Genomic DNA, 17,268 nt, shown 5'->3' with positions numbered 1-17,268 from the left:
TACCCGCTCGCCCACCCGCACGCCTCCTACCGAGCAAGAGCCGTGCCTTGGCTAATCAGGAGGCGCTTTATAGCGGGGTCAGGTGACGTCACCCCCCGAGACGGAGCCGGGCAGCCAGTCAGCATTGGCCCTGCAGCGACCAATCACGACGCGCGTTGCAAGCAGCCAATCGGGGGGGCGGTGTCGCTTGTTGTTGTCCCGTGAGGCGGCTGCGCTGTAGGTGTCGGGTGCCGGCCGCCGCCGCCGCCGCTGCCGCTGCCGCCGCCTCGGGAGGGATCCGGGAGGCCCCAGGCCCTGGTGCTCGCTCGGCTCTCGTTGTCCCCAGCGGCCCCGCGGAGGGCGGGGAGATGCAGCCCCCGGGCCCTCAGCAGCAGCCGCCGCTCTACGCGCCCAGCAGCGGGGACTTCACCTTTGTCTCCTCGGCAGACGCCGAAGGTGAGCGCGGGGCCGCGGTTGGGGCCGCTCCCGCTTTCCCGGGAGAGGGGCTCAGCCAGGCCCCGGCGGAGCGGGCGGCTCCCGTGCCGCGGAGGCGAGAGGCGCCTGCCCTGCCTTCCTCCCCCCGCCCCGGGACTGGTGGCGTGGCCGGAGGCGGAGCGGGGTGGCTGAGGTGGCCACGGTGGCCGCTGCCCTCGGGCCGCGACTGCGGGACTCCGCCGCAGCAGGGGGCCGCGAGCGGCGGCGTTACCCGCGGTGCGGTGGGAGCGTCAGAGCCGGCCGTGCTGCGCTGTGCCTCGGGTTCTCTCAGAGCCGTAGCCGAGGTTGTGCCCGGCGGCGGCGGCCTGGCGTAACCGCCGCAAGCGCCGTCACAGAGCGCTCCTCTTCCCCACCTTGCTGGTAGCGCGGCCCGGTGTCTGTTGAAGGCTGTACCCGATGTTCACATTTGCTGTAATGCTGTGCCGGAGTCTCTGCCGTGTCTCATTTCAGCGCAGTAATGAGGGGGGGAAAAAGAAGACCTGTGTGTCGGTTAGGGTGTGAAGTGTGGCCCGCTGCCTGCCTGCTGCCCACATAGCTGTGGTGTGCCAGCATGCCGTGAAGATCTGCCTTAAGACTATGAAAAGGAACATACAAGAGTGAATGTTGTGCTAACTTATTCTGATGGAGAATGATCTTTTGGGCTCTACCCACTTAAACAGCAAACATTCTACTTTATGTGTATTTAGTTACTGTTGTAATTCCGAATAGGGGTAGGCAATCATGTAAATCCTGACTCGTGCCTCACCCTGGAAAAGAGCTACTGAGTGGAAAAACTACTGTAGAATACCTGTTCTTTGGTGAACTTCCCAGTCCTGACAAGGAATACTAATCGACAGGTACAATCTCAGCTGTGGTTTTTTGTTGTTTTTGTTTGTTCTGTTTTTCTTTTCCACCTTTGCCTGAAAAAGGATCCAAGTAGTTCTGAATAGAAACTCTCAGAATTCACCGTGGAAGTATTTGTTGACCAATGCTGAACCGAATCCACTACAGCCACCTTTCCAGCGGGATCTGTTGAATTAGACTTGGCTCGGTGTTCTCTGTGAACACAAGCAAAGTGTGATCTGTCTGCGAAGTGCTGCATAGTCCTGTCCTAACAAAAGCATAAACAGCTTGATATTTTTAAATTAAAATACTACACACTGCACTCTAATTTCTATTTGTTTCCCAAATCTTGATCCATATGAAAAGTAAAAGTATAAGCTGTTTTATTTTCCCGTCTTATTTCCGTGAGAGGTAGGAGCTGTTAGTGAGAAATAATGCTGTAGAGGTGTCCTCAGTTAAGTGTTCTCAGTTAAGTGGACAGATACGGTATAAAGAACAGACTGTTTGGGGAGGTTTTTTGCCTCTTGTACTGCTTGTTCAAAACTGAGAGCAAAGACTGTCTTGAAAGCTGGTTTTCCACAATGCCTGGTTGAAATGAGGCATGTGAGATACCTCAGTTTTGCTTCTGTGGTGTTCTGCCTGAAGGCACCCTGGCTCTCACTCGCAAGCATCAGAACCATCAATTCTTGGCGGATTCTTCAGCGCTCAGTTGGCCTGCCGTTTATAGAAGAGGAGGTGGTGGACTTCTTTCCTTGGTTTCTGCAGCTTTATGTCCCACCTGAGATGTCTTGCAAAATAGACTTAATATCATGTTAATAGGTTTCATGATAAAAAAGTGTGGTTGTAGGTTTTCACCAACCATTGACTGCTAGAAGGAGTCTTGGTAAATAAGACTTGTGTAGAAGTTTCCCTGTCTCAGGATGGATTGTCAGTGGTCACTGAGAAAGGAGAAATAAATGGCTGGTTGGACTGTTACTTTTGCTTGTTTTGACAGCCACCTTTGTGCACATAGAATAGCAAGGACCTCTCCTTGCAAAGAAGTATTATGTTATAGCATAAACAAATATTTTTAAATGACAAAAGAGTCCCAGTGGTAGTAGAAAACTTTGAGGCTTTCTCTACCTTGATGCCCAGGCATTTAGAATATGTTTTTCTTTTTTCTTCCCTCTGTAAACAGCAGAGGAAGGCTTTACTTGTGTCTGGTGAGAACAGGGTATGTGTGCTGATTCTGACAGGAGCAAAGAGAAATTCCTTCTTTAAGTTACAGTGATCTTTACCAGGATCTTGCGCATATGGTGTTCCAAGAATCAAAGCAATGGATCGTTAACTCTCATGATTATGAAATGGTTGAAAAGTATTTATGGAGAATCTTAAATTTAAACTTTAGTGGCCTGGCAAGCTGATTTGGGAAGGAGAATTGTGTTAAATTAATTGCGATACTGCGTGATCAGTGAACACTTCAGATACGCCAGCTGAAGACTCTGTAAGATTCTGTCACTGTAAAAATTTTGTTTCTATAAAACTATGTTACATTTTGATAGAAATCTACAGATGTGGCCTGACTTGCCTCTGTATGTGTTTCAGAAATACGTGCTATAGCTAGGTGTTTTGGGAAACTTGTGCCTAGGAGCTTTTCTGTGTGCAGAACACACAACAGTGGAAAGCAAAATAAGATTTTCTTTTGTGAAGTGAAAAGATGTTGGATGAGGAGAAAGGTTTTGTCCCTCAATATATTTGTAATAAGACTTGTACAAAAATTTTACGTGTTTCTGTTTGGATTTTTCCTTTTTAGCAAATAATGGAAATCCGTGATTTCCTAAAAGAATAATTATTCCCGTCTTCTATATTTTTTCTTTCTTCAAGTTGCTTTATATATTTTCAGTATATTTCAGAAAATTTTGTATTTTTCATCTGTATATAACTGAATACAATGAGAGAATAAAATTAATATTTATTGGTGACTTTGACATAGCCAGAACATACATAAATTGCTCTTTATGTTTTGTGTAGTACTGTGGCAGAGCAAGATCATAGTATATTGAAGAGAACTCCTTGTGTCTCTTCTTACTGGCTGGAGCCTAAGGGTATCTGATAGTTTTCTTTTTCTAACATTTTCACCTGTATTAAAGGCAGACCACAAATGAAAACACGTACAAATGTTTTCCTTTCATGAAAAACTGGACCTAAAAGCAGAGAATGGTTTTGGCTGAAACAATGCCCCTGTGCAGAAATAGGCTCCAAAACAAGTGTAGTGTGGTCAGCAAAAAAATGGTAAATAATCCACAATTTACAGTATTATGAGACTTTGATTAGTTAACTCCTTTTATGCCTTTAAATACTTAATGATAAACCACGATTTGAAGCCTTTCTGTCATACCAGAACACTTGTGTCTTCAAGAGTTACATCTAGAAGCTAAAATTTGGTAATTTGAGACCTAAACCAACAGTTTCTATTGCATTAAAACCAGAAGTACCCTTTCAAATTATGTATCTGTTACAGTATAATTTTATTTTTTAAATTTGAATATGCCATGGTGCTGACCAGCACATGTAGCTTTAGATGTCTGTTGTTTATCTTCCAGCACTTTTGAAATCAAATGGCTTTTGGCAAGACTTAAAAAGATATATCTTTCTCTCCCTTTTTCTCCAAGATCTTAGTGGCTCCATAACAACTCCAGATGTTAAGCTAAATCTTGGAGGAGAATTCATCAAAGAATCTACTGCAACTACATTCCTAAGACAGAGAGGGTATGGCTGGCTTTTGGAAGTGGAAGATGATGACCCGGAAGATAACAAGCCACTCCTGTATGTCATAATTATTTTGGGGTATCTATCTTTATTAGCTGTGTAGGAAAAACAAACAACTTGTGGCCCCTCACACTGTCCCACAGCCTTTTGCTGTCACTAGAATTCTGTTTGACAAATTACTTGACCAATGAGTGTTTTCTGGTGAAGGACTGAAAACATGTTTCTCATTATGGGTTTTATTTTTAGTGTAAAAGAGAACCTTGTTATTCACTGCAGGGGAGGAAGGAAGGAGGAAGTAAAATCCAATTTTATTAATCTCTATATGTATAAAGCTTTTACGGCTTTTCTGCTCTCAACTGTTGTTCTTGTAATGGTTTAAAAAATTAGATTGTATTATTTCTACCTTTTGCCTGATGTTGCAAGCTTCTTAATGCTGTCAGAGAATCAGAGGCTAAGACAATCCCTTGGAAGGATCCACCTTAAGTAAATCTTAAGGAAATTCTGACAGTTACTCTGAGTAAAAGCATTGTGAATCATGCTTATTACAGTAGGAATGCTAGAAGTAAGGTAGTACAAACTTTATAATCTTTGATGCTATTTTACACTGCAAAGCTAGATTAAAAGTGTGTTAGTGTTGAAAGACAAAAATGTCCTTAAGACTGAAAATCTCTGCATCCCTCCTTCTGTTCACAGAAACATGGTTGGCTGAAGAAAGTTTGTATTTTAAGTTTACAACATTGTGAGTCAGGCAGGCTGGGTCTTAGTCCTTCTTCTGCACCTAAGCAACTTCATTCTCAGTATCTCAGTGTTTTACTCTGTGAATTAAATATAATGATGCTTTAAAAAAAATGGAGTGAGCAGGAGAGTACTCTGGAGAACTCAGATGAGAGTGCTGGGAGAGAACTGAAGTGTAAAGAGCTTAATAATGAAACTGCTACTTGAAAAGTACATTAAAGTGTGCAGAAGTATCTCCTTGTGTTCTGTAAACCTCTACCTTTTAATTAAGAAACAGAATGGTGTACTGAGGTGACAACATATGAATTCCCTCTTTTGTTTAACTTTTTATACCACAAAACCCAAGTTTGTGATTCAAAGGCAGCTAGGTGTTCTAAGCTGCTGATTGCTGGAAGTGAGGACAACATGCCAGGGAAATTATCAGTTTGTGGCAAACAGGATGAATATAATCACCCTAACAGAGAAGACCTTAATCTGACTGTCACGTACCAGTTTTTATGTAATTCTAATTATTCCCAGGACATGTGCTGTAATGAAGCCTTGCAACCTGAATCCTGCTGAGGATTTAAAGAATAGCAGGCAGCTAAGAGAAGTTCACCAGTGCGGTGCTACTGTGCAATCATTTTGTTCAATAGAGTGAGATTATTTTCTTCTTTCTCAATGGGCAGCCTTACTCCAGACACTTGTTTCCTGTTACAGCTACCCTCACTTCTTAGGTGGGGTGACTGTCAGCTTTGTGCAAAAGACAGTTTATTCACATGAGAAACTGTCAGAAGCCCTAGGAGATGACAAAGAATTTTTTCCAGACAGGAAGTATTTGTGTTACATAGTCTTCAGAGTAAAATACAGGAATGCTCCATCCTGTTCAGATAAATGGAGGAAAATGGATGCTTCTTAGTCTACTCCTTAGATTCAGGGATGTGTTAAAGAACAATTTTTGTTATTTAGTCACAGGTTAGTAATACCAGTTCTGAAATACCTTCAGTAATAGCAATCCTGAAAGTGCCTTGAGAGACTCACTGAGCAGTACTTAATTTTTTTTCTAGAAGAGAAATTGTGGTGGATCCTGTCTTTGTGTTTATTTCTTGCTTTAGCTTTTCTGAGGAGAAAGCCATAAATCAAAGCTTTGTACAAAACTTTCATAAAGTGCCTTAGGATATGATTCTACATTTTTCTCCATTGTGCTGTTAAATGTAGAGCAGAGAGATATCTGCCAGAAGTCTCTTGCAGCTATTCGGAGCTCCTCAGTCATGACTGCATAAGGAAGACACTAGCATACAGTTCTGTCTTAAGGTTCCATGCATAAACTTGAAGTGGAATTGCCCATTACTTGGAAACTCTGGTTCCTTCCCATGGTAGGACAGTCAGGGCAAGATGTACCAGTTAAGAGTCTCCTCTACAGAAGAATCTTCTGGTCAATTTGTAGCTGCTTACAGATAGTTTGTAGCAAGGAGTGGAGAAGGCAATTAGAGAAGGTCAAGATCTGTTGATAGAATTTGTTGCTAGTTTAATGTCTTTTATTTATTTTTACCCATATTGGAAACAAACCAGTAATTAAACAATTGGCATAAACCGGTCAGCTGAAAACTACTGTTGTTGAAGCAAATGAAACTCATTGTATTTTAAAAAATTGTTTCTACCTGATGTATTTTGAATGGTTTAGGATTAGTGAATGTAAAGGTATTCTTTCTTGTAGAATTTGAAATAAAATGTTCCATAATAAGTGTGCTCATGGCATATTGCTCAGCACAGGAATATACAGACATCCTACTTTTGTGTATGCATGTCTTTGGCTTTTAAGTAGTTACTATGGTATGCATGTGTCATGTGTTCCTGCATGTCAGAAAATAGATCTACTGTCTTAATGTATGTGTTCTATTCTCAGTCATGTAATTGATTTTTGAACAATTAAACATATCTAACTATGTCACACCAGTTACTGAGTGTGGGATGCAGATATGGTGTTGCTTTGTTGTGGATGAACTGTGCCTTTGCTAGTCACAGCTTCAGAGAGGCTTATGGGTGATGGGAGGCTTGCTCTAGAAGCCTACTGTTTGCCCCTGCACTTACTTTTTTTATGCTCTATTTCATTACTGTGGTGTATAGTAATGCTCTCTTGCTTTACACTTTCAGGGAAGAACTTGACATTGATCTAAAGGATATTTACTACAAAATTCGATGCGTGTTGATGCCTATGCCATCTCTTGGGTTTAATAGGCAGGTAGTGAGAGACAATCCAGACTTTTGGGGTCCTCTGGCAGTTGTTCTCTTCTTCTCAATGATTTCTTTATATGGACAATTTAAGGTATGTATGAGCCTTATACCTAAAAAGAAATCTAAACTAAATTTGGGAACATGATTGCTAAGCAATTAGCATTCTTACGTAGGTAGAAAGTCTTTCCTTCACATACTAATGTGGGGCGTTTCAGATGCTGTTTTTCAAGTTGATAGGTGGAAAGACAGCAGTAAGAAATGTATTAAATAGCCCACAGATAAATTAATCATGATGAAATGTCAGGTTTGTTTTTATACAGTAAAACAAAGGAAAGATTTGGTTTCTAGAGGAAACAGATTGATGCTAATGGCTTTATAGTCATATTAGTGAATCTTTCCATTTTAATCGTGATCTTTTGTTAACGTGTTTTTTATTACTAAAACTTACTGAAGAACATTTGTTTGGATGCCATGAATTTTAATTTCCTGACAAATAAAGCTACTTGTTTAATTCATACTATATCACTGCTGTTACCTGGTATATTTAGTCTTCATTAGTGCCATTTGCTATTTTGTCCTCCCTGCTCAATTACAATCAAGTAACTTTCCTCTGGTCAATAGACTTTTTCCATAATTTCTTTTGAACTCCAGGACGAATAGCTATTTGGAGGCATTGTGCAGATTTAATTGGCCTCCATAAACACCATTAGCTTTTTTCTTTACATTCAGATTGAAATAGAGAAGTGGTATCATTTATAGTCACAATTTGAATGTGAGCTTAGGTGATCCTGCTTCAGAGATCTTTATGACTATACGTGTAGTTAGAGTTGTTTTGAATACAATGTAGTATAGCAGTAAGCCATATGTAAAGTAGCAGAATGGGCTTATACAAAGATTTTTGTGAATGGTGAGATAAAATCTGGGTGGACCACTTAGCTGTCTCCTAGGCAAAGCAAGGACCATTCCTTGATCCCACGACAGATGAACTCCCGTCTGCAGTTTGTACACCTACTGTACGTGAACAGTAGGTCTGATGCTTCTTAGGAACAGAGGATGTACCGTAGTGATGTAAGAGTGCTGTAGATGTGTGAGGAGGGAAAGCGAGTAGCTGGCAACAGGATGACTGACAGCAGCTGGACTAGATGAACTGAATGGTGGGCTGTAAGCTGGAAAGAGATGAGCATTCCTGCACTAAGACTTTAATCTGGTCCTCTGCTTTCCTCCACTGTCTAGAAGAAGGAAGTAGGAGGCCATGTGCTATTTTCACAAATAGCACAAAGCCGGTACATTGTCTTTTTTTTTTTTTTTTTAAAGTGGTGCTGTGATTTTTATCTGTTTATCCCCTACTTGATTCTTCTGGGAATCTGGAACCTTTAATTAAGCAAAATATTGATTACTAACTTAATTTTTAAGTTCAGTCATTGTACATTTGGAAATACGGAGACCGGACTGATGTTGTTTTCTTCTAAAGTATGTCAAAAGGGAGAGCTTCACTTCTAATCCTCCCCGTGGCTCAAACTCCAAGAGTAGCTAAGTTACTCTGAAGGTTGTGTTAATCTGGAGAATGATTTTAAGATTTCTTCTTCAGTTTAAGAGCAGAGCAGTGAAAGAAGCAAGAAAACATAATGACACTATCTCAGGAGTCTGGGGCTGTTTATTAAGTTGTAATCATCACTGAGTTCTACTGAAAGTTAAAGTCCCATGTCTTCTGAGCATTCTCGTTTTGAGTAAAGAATCAAGAGACATTTTTATGGATGAAAGAAGCAGAATTCCAATCCCTTGTTGGGCTAACTTCTAAAAACTGTCTGACCCCCCAGTTTGTAATAGGCAGGATGTGAAGACATTTAGCTAGGGCAGTCCTAGCTTTGGTTTTAACTAAACTCTTCCTAGTCTTCTACAATATTACAATACTTGCAAAACACATTGCATGTGCTTTCCATGTGCACCAAAATTACCATTAATGTGATTCTGTAAATGTAACCTCTGAATTTTATTCTCAAGTTGAATTGTGATACTAAGTAAAACTATTCTTGCCACAATTTGGAATTCAGTTTTGCATAATAAATTCCTTGACTCCCATGAAAGTTATTAATAGAAATGAGTTTTTCTTTCTCACAATGAAAATTATTAATAAAAATGAATTGTTCTTTATCTCTTAAGGTTGTTTCTTGGATTATAACTATTTGGATATTTGGATCCTTGACAATTTTCTTACTGGCCAGGGTTCTTGGAGGAGAAGTAAGTACCTGTATGCAAAAAGGACGTAGAGGGAGGTAATGTAGTCTCTTGGTATGTTTTTCAGTAGTAGCTGAGTTTCCTTGGTGCTTGGCTTTGGTCTTTGTAGCCAACTAAGAATGGATGCAGTTGGTATGTGTAATGTCTACATTTCAGGTTCTTGGCCTCCAAATCTAAAATACAGAGGTGGTCAGCTAATCTTTCTATGCTGTGGATGGCATGTTGGATGTGATAATCTGGAAATTTGTACTTGAATCCCAGACATTCTAACAGGTGCCTGTGATTCAGAACTGAAGTCCATCCTTGAGTGCTTTCAATTTTTTGGTCACTGAGCTAAATGGGATCCTTTCTCCTCCTTTGCACTGCTCTTGCACTGCTCTCTATTTAATTTTTTTTTTTTTTTTTTTTTTAGATGGGGCTAACAGCAGTTGCATAATGCCCTTGTGGGTAGAGCACCTACCAGGGTTTGTTTTCATCCCTGGTCTGATGCAGTTCAAACCTATTAAAGGATGACAGTCAGTGCATGTTCTTCAGCTGCAAAGCCAATTGAAGTTCTGGCCTACATCCCTCCCTCCAGCTGCTTGCACCAGCAGGGTTGGAATAGCTGTCTGAGCTGTTTACAAATTGAGTCACTAAGAGATTCAGGTGTAAACAACAAAAAATGACTTACAGCAGAGGCCCACAGACAGCTACAATGGACAGTCAGGAGGGTAGAAACTTCTTTAAATGGCTCTGCAGCATAAAATGCATTGAACTGTGTCATGAAGAACTAAATATTCAGCGATACTTGATTTTTATGTTTATTATGAATCTTGCATTAATGATGAACTCATGCTGCAGACTTCCTACATTATTTACACTCTAATTTTTTTACATTTTCCTTTTATCATAATTGCTAGAGTCTTCTTGTGTGAACATTGTTTTGAAAGCAAAAGCTTTTAGAAATGTGATCATATGGTATTTCTGCGTACCAGCATAATCCAGATACCCTTAAATCAATCTGTTTTGTGGCTCAAAATGTGAAATTATCAGAATGTATAAACTGGGGAAAAAGTATAGGTCTGAACAATTCACTGTGAAGTATCAGTGGCTACAGAGATTGCTTGCAAGATGGTCACTTGTCTTGCAACTATTTTTCCTGTTAAATCCAAAAAGCCCACCTGGGCCTAGGAACGTTTCAAACAGTAGTAGGGGAGAATCAGACCCTTTAATGCGCATGAAGCTGAACACAGTTATGGAAATACTTTGAACAAATCTGTTTAAGATATTCATAATAAATTTAAACTGGAAATCAGAAGACTTCTGTGCCTTAGAGGGATCAGGTTCTAGATCTTCCACTGATGCCAGGAGCATTCATGTATATTATTTATGTATAATGGATATGAGTATGTTAATGCAGAAAATTAATCTTTGCTGCTTGTGACAGCCAGGACTACAGCTGATGACTGAGAGGTCTGTTCTAGTTCTGTGCTCCTAGGTATCGTATGTACACTCCATGGAGAGTGGCAGTTGAGAACCACTTAAGGCAGAACATGAAAATGTGAGGGGTGAAATTATATATTTTAACCTGTGTAAATACTTCCCTTGAAAGTAATAAAATTGTCATTTACAGTGTTTAAAAAAAAAAAAAGACAACATGTTTCTAAGAGAACTGAATGATTAATTACAAAATTCTAGGGGGTAGCATACAAAACCAATTTTCATCCTAGCAAGCTTCCTTTAGCTGAAATGTCATGAATATCTAACTCATTATTACTGCTATTCATACTGTTAAAACAAGATCAAATTGCATTTGGTGACAAAGATTGAGTACTACAAAGCTTTTTTTTATGTTCTTGAAAATTTCAGGTTGCTTATGGCCAAGTTCTTGGTGTGATAGGATATTCCCTACTTCCCCTCATTGTCATAGCACCTGTACTTTTGGTGGTTGGATCATTTGAAGTTGTTTCTACCCTAATAAAAGTAAGTTCAGTATCATCTATTGAGAATTGTTTACAGTTATTTTTAAGTCACTTTCCTAACACTTCAAGTATTAATCTCTTCAGGACAACATAATGATGTGTCAAAATATTGAGAACTACAGTGTGAGCTCTGTGATCCTTTTGGTTAGCATGGTGGACATGACTGCTAAACGAATTCTGTTTTAAATGCTTCTTTTGAGTACTTAGGGATATACAGTGCCGTTGCTATAACAACACCTGGTGTTTTCAGGTTAGCTTCTGTGTAAGTATTTCACTGTGCTATAATAGTTGCATTAAAAATAAATAGGATTATCATTTTGAGAAGAGGATGCATAATTAAACCTCAAAATGAAGAATCTGAAAATAAGCTGTCCTATCCCTTCCCCCATCATCCAGTTTATTTTTAGTTACTGCAGCATGAATATGACGTTAGTCATTGTTCTGAGACCTTCCCATAGTGGTAGCAATATAAAGCTCTTGATAGCCTTTGCAGAGAAGGTAAGTCTTGTTCTGGTTTTACAGATGTGGAATATAAGGCACAAAGCAAGAATAACTTGCCTGATACCACCTGCTGTTGGACACCTTTTATGAAGCTAGCAACGTTCCCTGATAGATCCCAGAACTACATAACATTCTTGAACACTTCCAGTACTGCTTAAAACCCTTTTAGGTAGCCTTTGAAGTTATTGCTGAACTTTTGGAAAGGTTGACTGAGAAAATTCTGTTACTAGCGAAGCTGTATGCTTTTTGAGTTGTTCTTCTGTTGATTTGATTGATTTTTCTGTCCTTTTAGCTTGCTGGTAAACAGTATAATTGAAGTAAAACTAAAGTGTATGATAACAAAATTGCTGTGTTTGTGATTTGATAACTTGCAATTACTATTAAGTGATAGAGTCAGAAAGCAAATCATTAACTTCCCAGTTAACTAATATATAACTTGAAAATAAATATATGTTAATGAAACCTCAGTTACTTGATTACTACTGACAGTCTTACATTAACTTCAGGGTGAATCTGTGCAAGGTTCTTACCTTTGCATCATTAGTGTAAAAATGCAGGATGAGCCCCATGTGGCCAAAACTACTTATGCTGTGACAAGTACTACTACTTACAGCTTGAGTGAGAGCTCTGTGCTTGGGGAAATCTTTCACAGTCCTGAAGTTGGGAAACTTACAGTGAAATAATGTCATTCCAGTCAGTTTTTTTCCAGTTGCAATCAGAAAAGTAAACTATTCTAGTAATGCACCTCAATGGTTTTAATTGCTGCTATTTTCCTAATGTATTTTAGGGAATTTAGTCCTGATCTTGATCGTCCTTATCCACCTCTACAGTCCTGGGTTAGGCAGCAAAAACAGAAGTATGCAATCATGTGCAGGTTTTTTTGGTGGTTGTTTTTTTTTGATGAGTTTTTTGTTTGGTGGTTGGTTTGTTTTGTTGGGTTTTTTTTTCAACAACAGTTGAATGAGCCCCATAATCCCTCAAGGGGCTTCAGCTTCTCTGACAGAACTGTGGAAGAAGTTCTTTGGTAGGGTCCTATTATGTCTGCCCTCTTTTGTTTCATGTTTTGCAGAAGATTACAGTGTTTTTACATGCCACTCAGTTTTGAGTATTTTTCTTTTTTTATTAATATTCAGGGTGCTGCTAGAGGATAATAATATCTGATTACTTTTTGCTATAACCTTGTTAGTTTGAGGTTTGAGTCAAGTTCACTGACCTCTTATTTTTTTTTTAAAGTAGGCATGCTAACTTCATACAACATAGTGGATATTCATAGGTAATGTTATTTTCTACCAGTCTCTTAAACTGGTTCTTTCTTAACTTAGTAAGCAATATAGTTTTTAATACAGATTGTATTTTGGCAGGCTTCTCACTGTACCTGAAAGGAATAGGAATATGAGGTTCAGTTACCTTGAGGTGGGGGCACCATAATTAAAGTTTGAGAGCCAGATGAATCCTGAAATAAAAAATGGTAATTTAACTCTCTGGTATATATTGTAGGAGGAAGAGTCAAGTATATCAACTCTTTTGCTTAAAGAAAGGGAGGGGTTAATAGTTGGGGACAGCCAAGGTAGAAAGAAAATTTATTAATCCAGTGAAGCTTCAAATTATCAGTGCATGTAAGTGGCTTGCTTTATGGTATCTATATGTCTTACATAAGAGAAAACTTACTGTAGATCCTTAGCTACTCACTTGAGTAAAAATGTCTCAAATGAAAATAACATGCCTATTTGTTAAATATTTCTCTAAACTTAAATGAAAAGGCATAGTATTTTGTGTGTGTGTGTGTAGTTCTTCCTGCAAAATTATTTTTTGGGGGGTTTCTTTTTAATTATATTGAGAGAAGAACTGATTTTTACCTTGGTATTTGGAGAGATTTTCTTGTGGTGTCAGCTAAGACTGTTGTTCTTCTTTTTCAGTTGTTTGGAGTCTTTTGGGCTGCATACAGTGCTGCATCATTACTAGTTGGAGAAGAATTCAAGACCAAGAAACCCCTTCTAATTTATCCAATCTTTTTATTATACATTTATTTTCTGTCCTTGTACACTGGGGTGTGATCTAGTGCAAGATGTGGCCAGAAACTGTATTTTATTCACTTGCAGACTGATAATGCATAAGATTAAGGAGGCTGGAGATAATACAAGTGACTGTTTTGTATCCAGTTGTCAAGATGTTTTAAGATCGAAGAGCATATTTGTGTATATTATTTAATGAAGCAATTGTAGCTATATAGATTTGTATCAAAGTTCTAGGTTTGTTTAAGACTCTTCAGATTTTAATGAACAAAATAAAAGAACCTTGTGTTTTATAAGAAAGTGTAGCAAAACCACAACTCAATACCTGTGCCAAAAGCACTAGGACCAGATTACTATATTCAAGGAGAAAAATGAGAAGTTAACTGTAACAGTCTCAAAGTGCAATTTTTCTTTTGAGCTTAAACACAGCTGGCTTTTTTGGCACAGCAAATTCTGTAGATAAAATATATTTATGAAACAGTCCTGATTGTTCACAGAATAGTGTGTATAATCAAGACGTGAAGATACTACTTTTAATTTAGTGCCTCAATTACTTTGATTTGGCTATTGAGTTTTTATAAATTCCAATTTGTTTTCAAAACATGTATATACTGTGTATTTTGTATCTATGGCTTGTGTGTAGCGTAAATACTCCTTGGTTAAGGATGTATATTGAGTTTTTAAAAATTGAAGATACAAGTATTTGAAGTCTTCATTTACTATCTCTGACCAAAGGAGCAAGATATTTACTGCGCGACATAATTAATTAAAATGCATAGAGAATCAAATTATTTTACTTAAAAGTATAAATTTACAGAGAAACGGGTGAACACCTTTCTCAACTGTAGTGCTGGCTTAATGTTGGAGAAAAAAGATCTATCAAATTTGTGTGATCTTTAAACAATGTTATTTTATGATGACAAAATAAAAATAATGCTTCCCTAACTATGTTTTACAACATCTTGCTCTGTCTTGCTTTTAATAGCATGGTATTTAACACGCATCCATTTTTTCCCCCCAGTACTATTAATCCCTCGTAAAGAGAAATAAAAAAGGTTTGTAAGGCCAGATTCTCCCTCCACTAAATAAGGCAGAATCACAGCCTTAGTAACAATTACAGTCTTGCTAATTTTGACTATCCAAGGATTATGTAATAACGTGATGACATGTTAAATATTTCCTGTGTACTGTGTTGATTGCTTATGTAATGCTCCTTATGGTAATGTTTCTTCACAAGGGAAGTCCACTGAAGTTCACGTTGCATGGTACTAACTTAGGCATTTGCAATCTTCAGTATTTAGTATTGCCAAATAGACCTTAAGTTTCTTGACATTTTTTCTTTTGGTGACAGGAAAAAAATGTATTCCCCATGTTCGGTTGTTTGGGGGTTTTTTTTGATGCTGTATATAAAAAACCATGACAAGGTTATAGCAAGAGCTGTCTTTGATCCCCAATGGACATATTTCCTTACCAGAACTGTAGTTTTTCAGCTTTTTAGACTGTGTTATTTGCCATTTTGGTAACTTATTTTTATGAATCATTACTGATGCAAAATACATATTTAAATTCAAACTCAACCACAAACCTTTAGCTTATTCAGTCTGCTTTTCTGGCTGATTCTTGTGTTGGTTTTAAACAGAACTACTTAGAGTTGATGCTGGATATAAATTGTAATGTAATACTCTAGCTTGTAATACATTAAAGGAGAAAAACTAGTAGAGTGATCAACTTTTCCCATAATTTTTGACTTCTGCAGAAGTTCTGGTGGAATTACTGCAGTCGTACTAAACCAATTATACCAGCAGCTTATAGTTCTTGTCTGCAAGTGTTTTGTGAGCATTCGTACCACATTCTAAAAAAAAAAAAAAATACGCAAGTTAGTGTATTAAAAAAAGCATGTTAGCTTTGGAATCTTGCATGATAATCTGGTCTTCTCTCTTCTTTCATGACTTACATTTGTTTTTTAACAGGAATATCCAACTAGTATTAGAAGACTCAACCCAGACCCTGTGAATACATGTTTAACTGACATCACCACAAACATGAAGGGCGAGGACACATGTAGGTTACTAGGCTGTCAGAGAGTTTTAGGCTTAGTTTCTTTTTGCATAGCTGTTCATTAGATGTCCATAATGGATCCTGTGCATCTGAAATGACTATGAATATTCAAAGGATGCAAGAATGTTCTGTTTAATCTCCAAATACCTTAATTTCCTCTTTACTAATGTTCTGTGAAATTTATAGTTGCGATTTTAACTGTTCCTTTCCACAGACTTGGCACATGTGTAATATGCAATGTAGATATGCACTTAACATAGTACAGATTTTGTACACAATTGCAGATTTGCACCTTTTAATCTTAGTAACTCTAGGGTCACCTTTTGCATATGCTGTGCAAGAAATATGTACAAACAGCTCTCAAATGGTTCTGATAGTTTGTAATAACTTTGCATTCAACAAACTCATATTTTTAGATGAGGTATGTGTGTAAATACAAGATGTATTTTATAAAAAAATTTTGAATTAAACTTGTTTACAGAATGTATGAAGCTCATTTATATTTACTGAATTAAGACACATCTATATTCCTATACATGTAATCAGTCTCAAGCTTTGAGGATATAAAGAAGCTTTTGTGATAATACATACACTTCTGTCAAACTGGAAACTTAGAGCATGTCCACCTACCAAAAATACCCTTTCCAAGATGCAACACCTCATCTCAAGATAGAGATATGGGTATCATACCTTAGTGAGACAGGCTTTTGGGATGATCTGTATAGAGCAACTAGATGCGTACACGGCTTTCTCTACCCATCAGACATACTCTGTTGTTTATCATAAAAATTATACCTACTTGAAAAGTATGTGAAATCAGTTGCTTTGAGGTAGAGACAACATACAGCTGGAGATCTGCTTTAAGTTCTGTTGCTACTCTTACTGGTCTTTAATGTTTTGCTTGAAGCAGTGAAGCAAGCTTAAAGGCTGCTTATTTTGCTCTCAGGACAATTTTGATAAGCCTGGGTGCCATGCATAACCTTTTGGGTTTGTTTTGTTCTTTGTATTCTTTACACAGACACTGTATTTCTTAAATAATTTCCCTCCTACGGCAGCCTGTGCTAATTTGGGTCCTCCTCATAAAAATACTCTTCTGTAGGAAACTTCTTGTTATATTTAAGACCATCAGGAGCCTAAAAGCTTTCTCAAGTATTTTAGTGGAACAGGTCACTTAGGTAAAATAATGCATCCAGGTAGGCTTAGCTACAAGCTGCATTGGTATTCCAGTGGTGAAAAGGGAAAATCTCAACAAAATACAGAAGGTTTTACTTTGCTTGTATCGTTTTGGAAGCATGGTGAACATTGCTTCAGAACAAAATGCTTTTCGGGACAATGACTCCATCCATAGGGGTTTTTTGGGGAAAAAATCAGCCTGGAACCATTGTATCTATTTAGACACGGATACTCACGCCCCTCCTCCCCGTAACAATCGCGCTCACACGAAGAGGCAGAAGCCCCCTCCCCACCCCGCCGGCGGCCAGGGCACCCTTCTCAAGGACCGAGTTTAT

At 38.5% G+C, this 17,268-nt stretch overlaps 1 protein-coding gene across 5 annotated transcripts; it reads left to right on the top strand.

Moving 5' to 3' along the window:
• Positions 1–102: 102 nt before the first annotated feature.
• Positions 103–16,247, top strand: YIPF4 (Yip1 domain family member 4). 5 transcript variants are annotated; one of them, XR_012622459.1, is made up of 8 exons: positions 103–435; positions 3,948–4,101; positions 6,913–7,084; positions 9,154–9,231; positions 11,077–11,190; positions 11,712–11,859; positions 13,188–13,306; positions 13,607–16,247. XR_012622459.1 is itself a non-coding variant. In XM_074818254.1 (7 exons), the coding sequence occupies exons 1-6, from the start codon at positions 348–350 to the stop codon at positions 12,924–12,926; spliced, it is 609 nt and encodes a 202-aa protein (XP_074674355.1). In that variant the 5' UTR covers positions 118–347; the 3' UTR covers positions 12,927–12,963; positions 13,607–13,742. The 5 variants fall into 5 exon arrangements, 2 of the variants coding, with proteins under 2 accessions (XP_074674355.1, XP_074674356.1); XR_012622460.1 differs by lacking the exon at positions 13,188–13,306 and having other exon boundaries at positions 13,607–13,694; XR_012622461.1 differs by lacking the exons at positions 11,712–11,859; positions 13,188–13,306 and adding an exon at positions 13,052–13,158 and having other exon boundaries at positions 115–435; positions 13,607–13,722.
• Positions 16,248–17,268: the final 1,021 nt, after the last annotated feature.

The sequence above is a fragment of the Strix aluco genome, chromosome 3, assembly GCF_031877795.1.
Source record: "Strix aluco isolate bStrAlu1 chromosome 3, bStrAlu1.hap1, whole genome shotgun sequence".
NCBI classification, from domain to species: Eukaryota; Metazoa; Chordata; class Aves; order Strigiformes; family Strigidae; genus Strix; species Strix aluco.
This window is presented reverse-complemented; position numbering and strand designations above follow the sequence as displayed.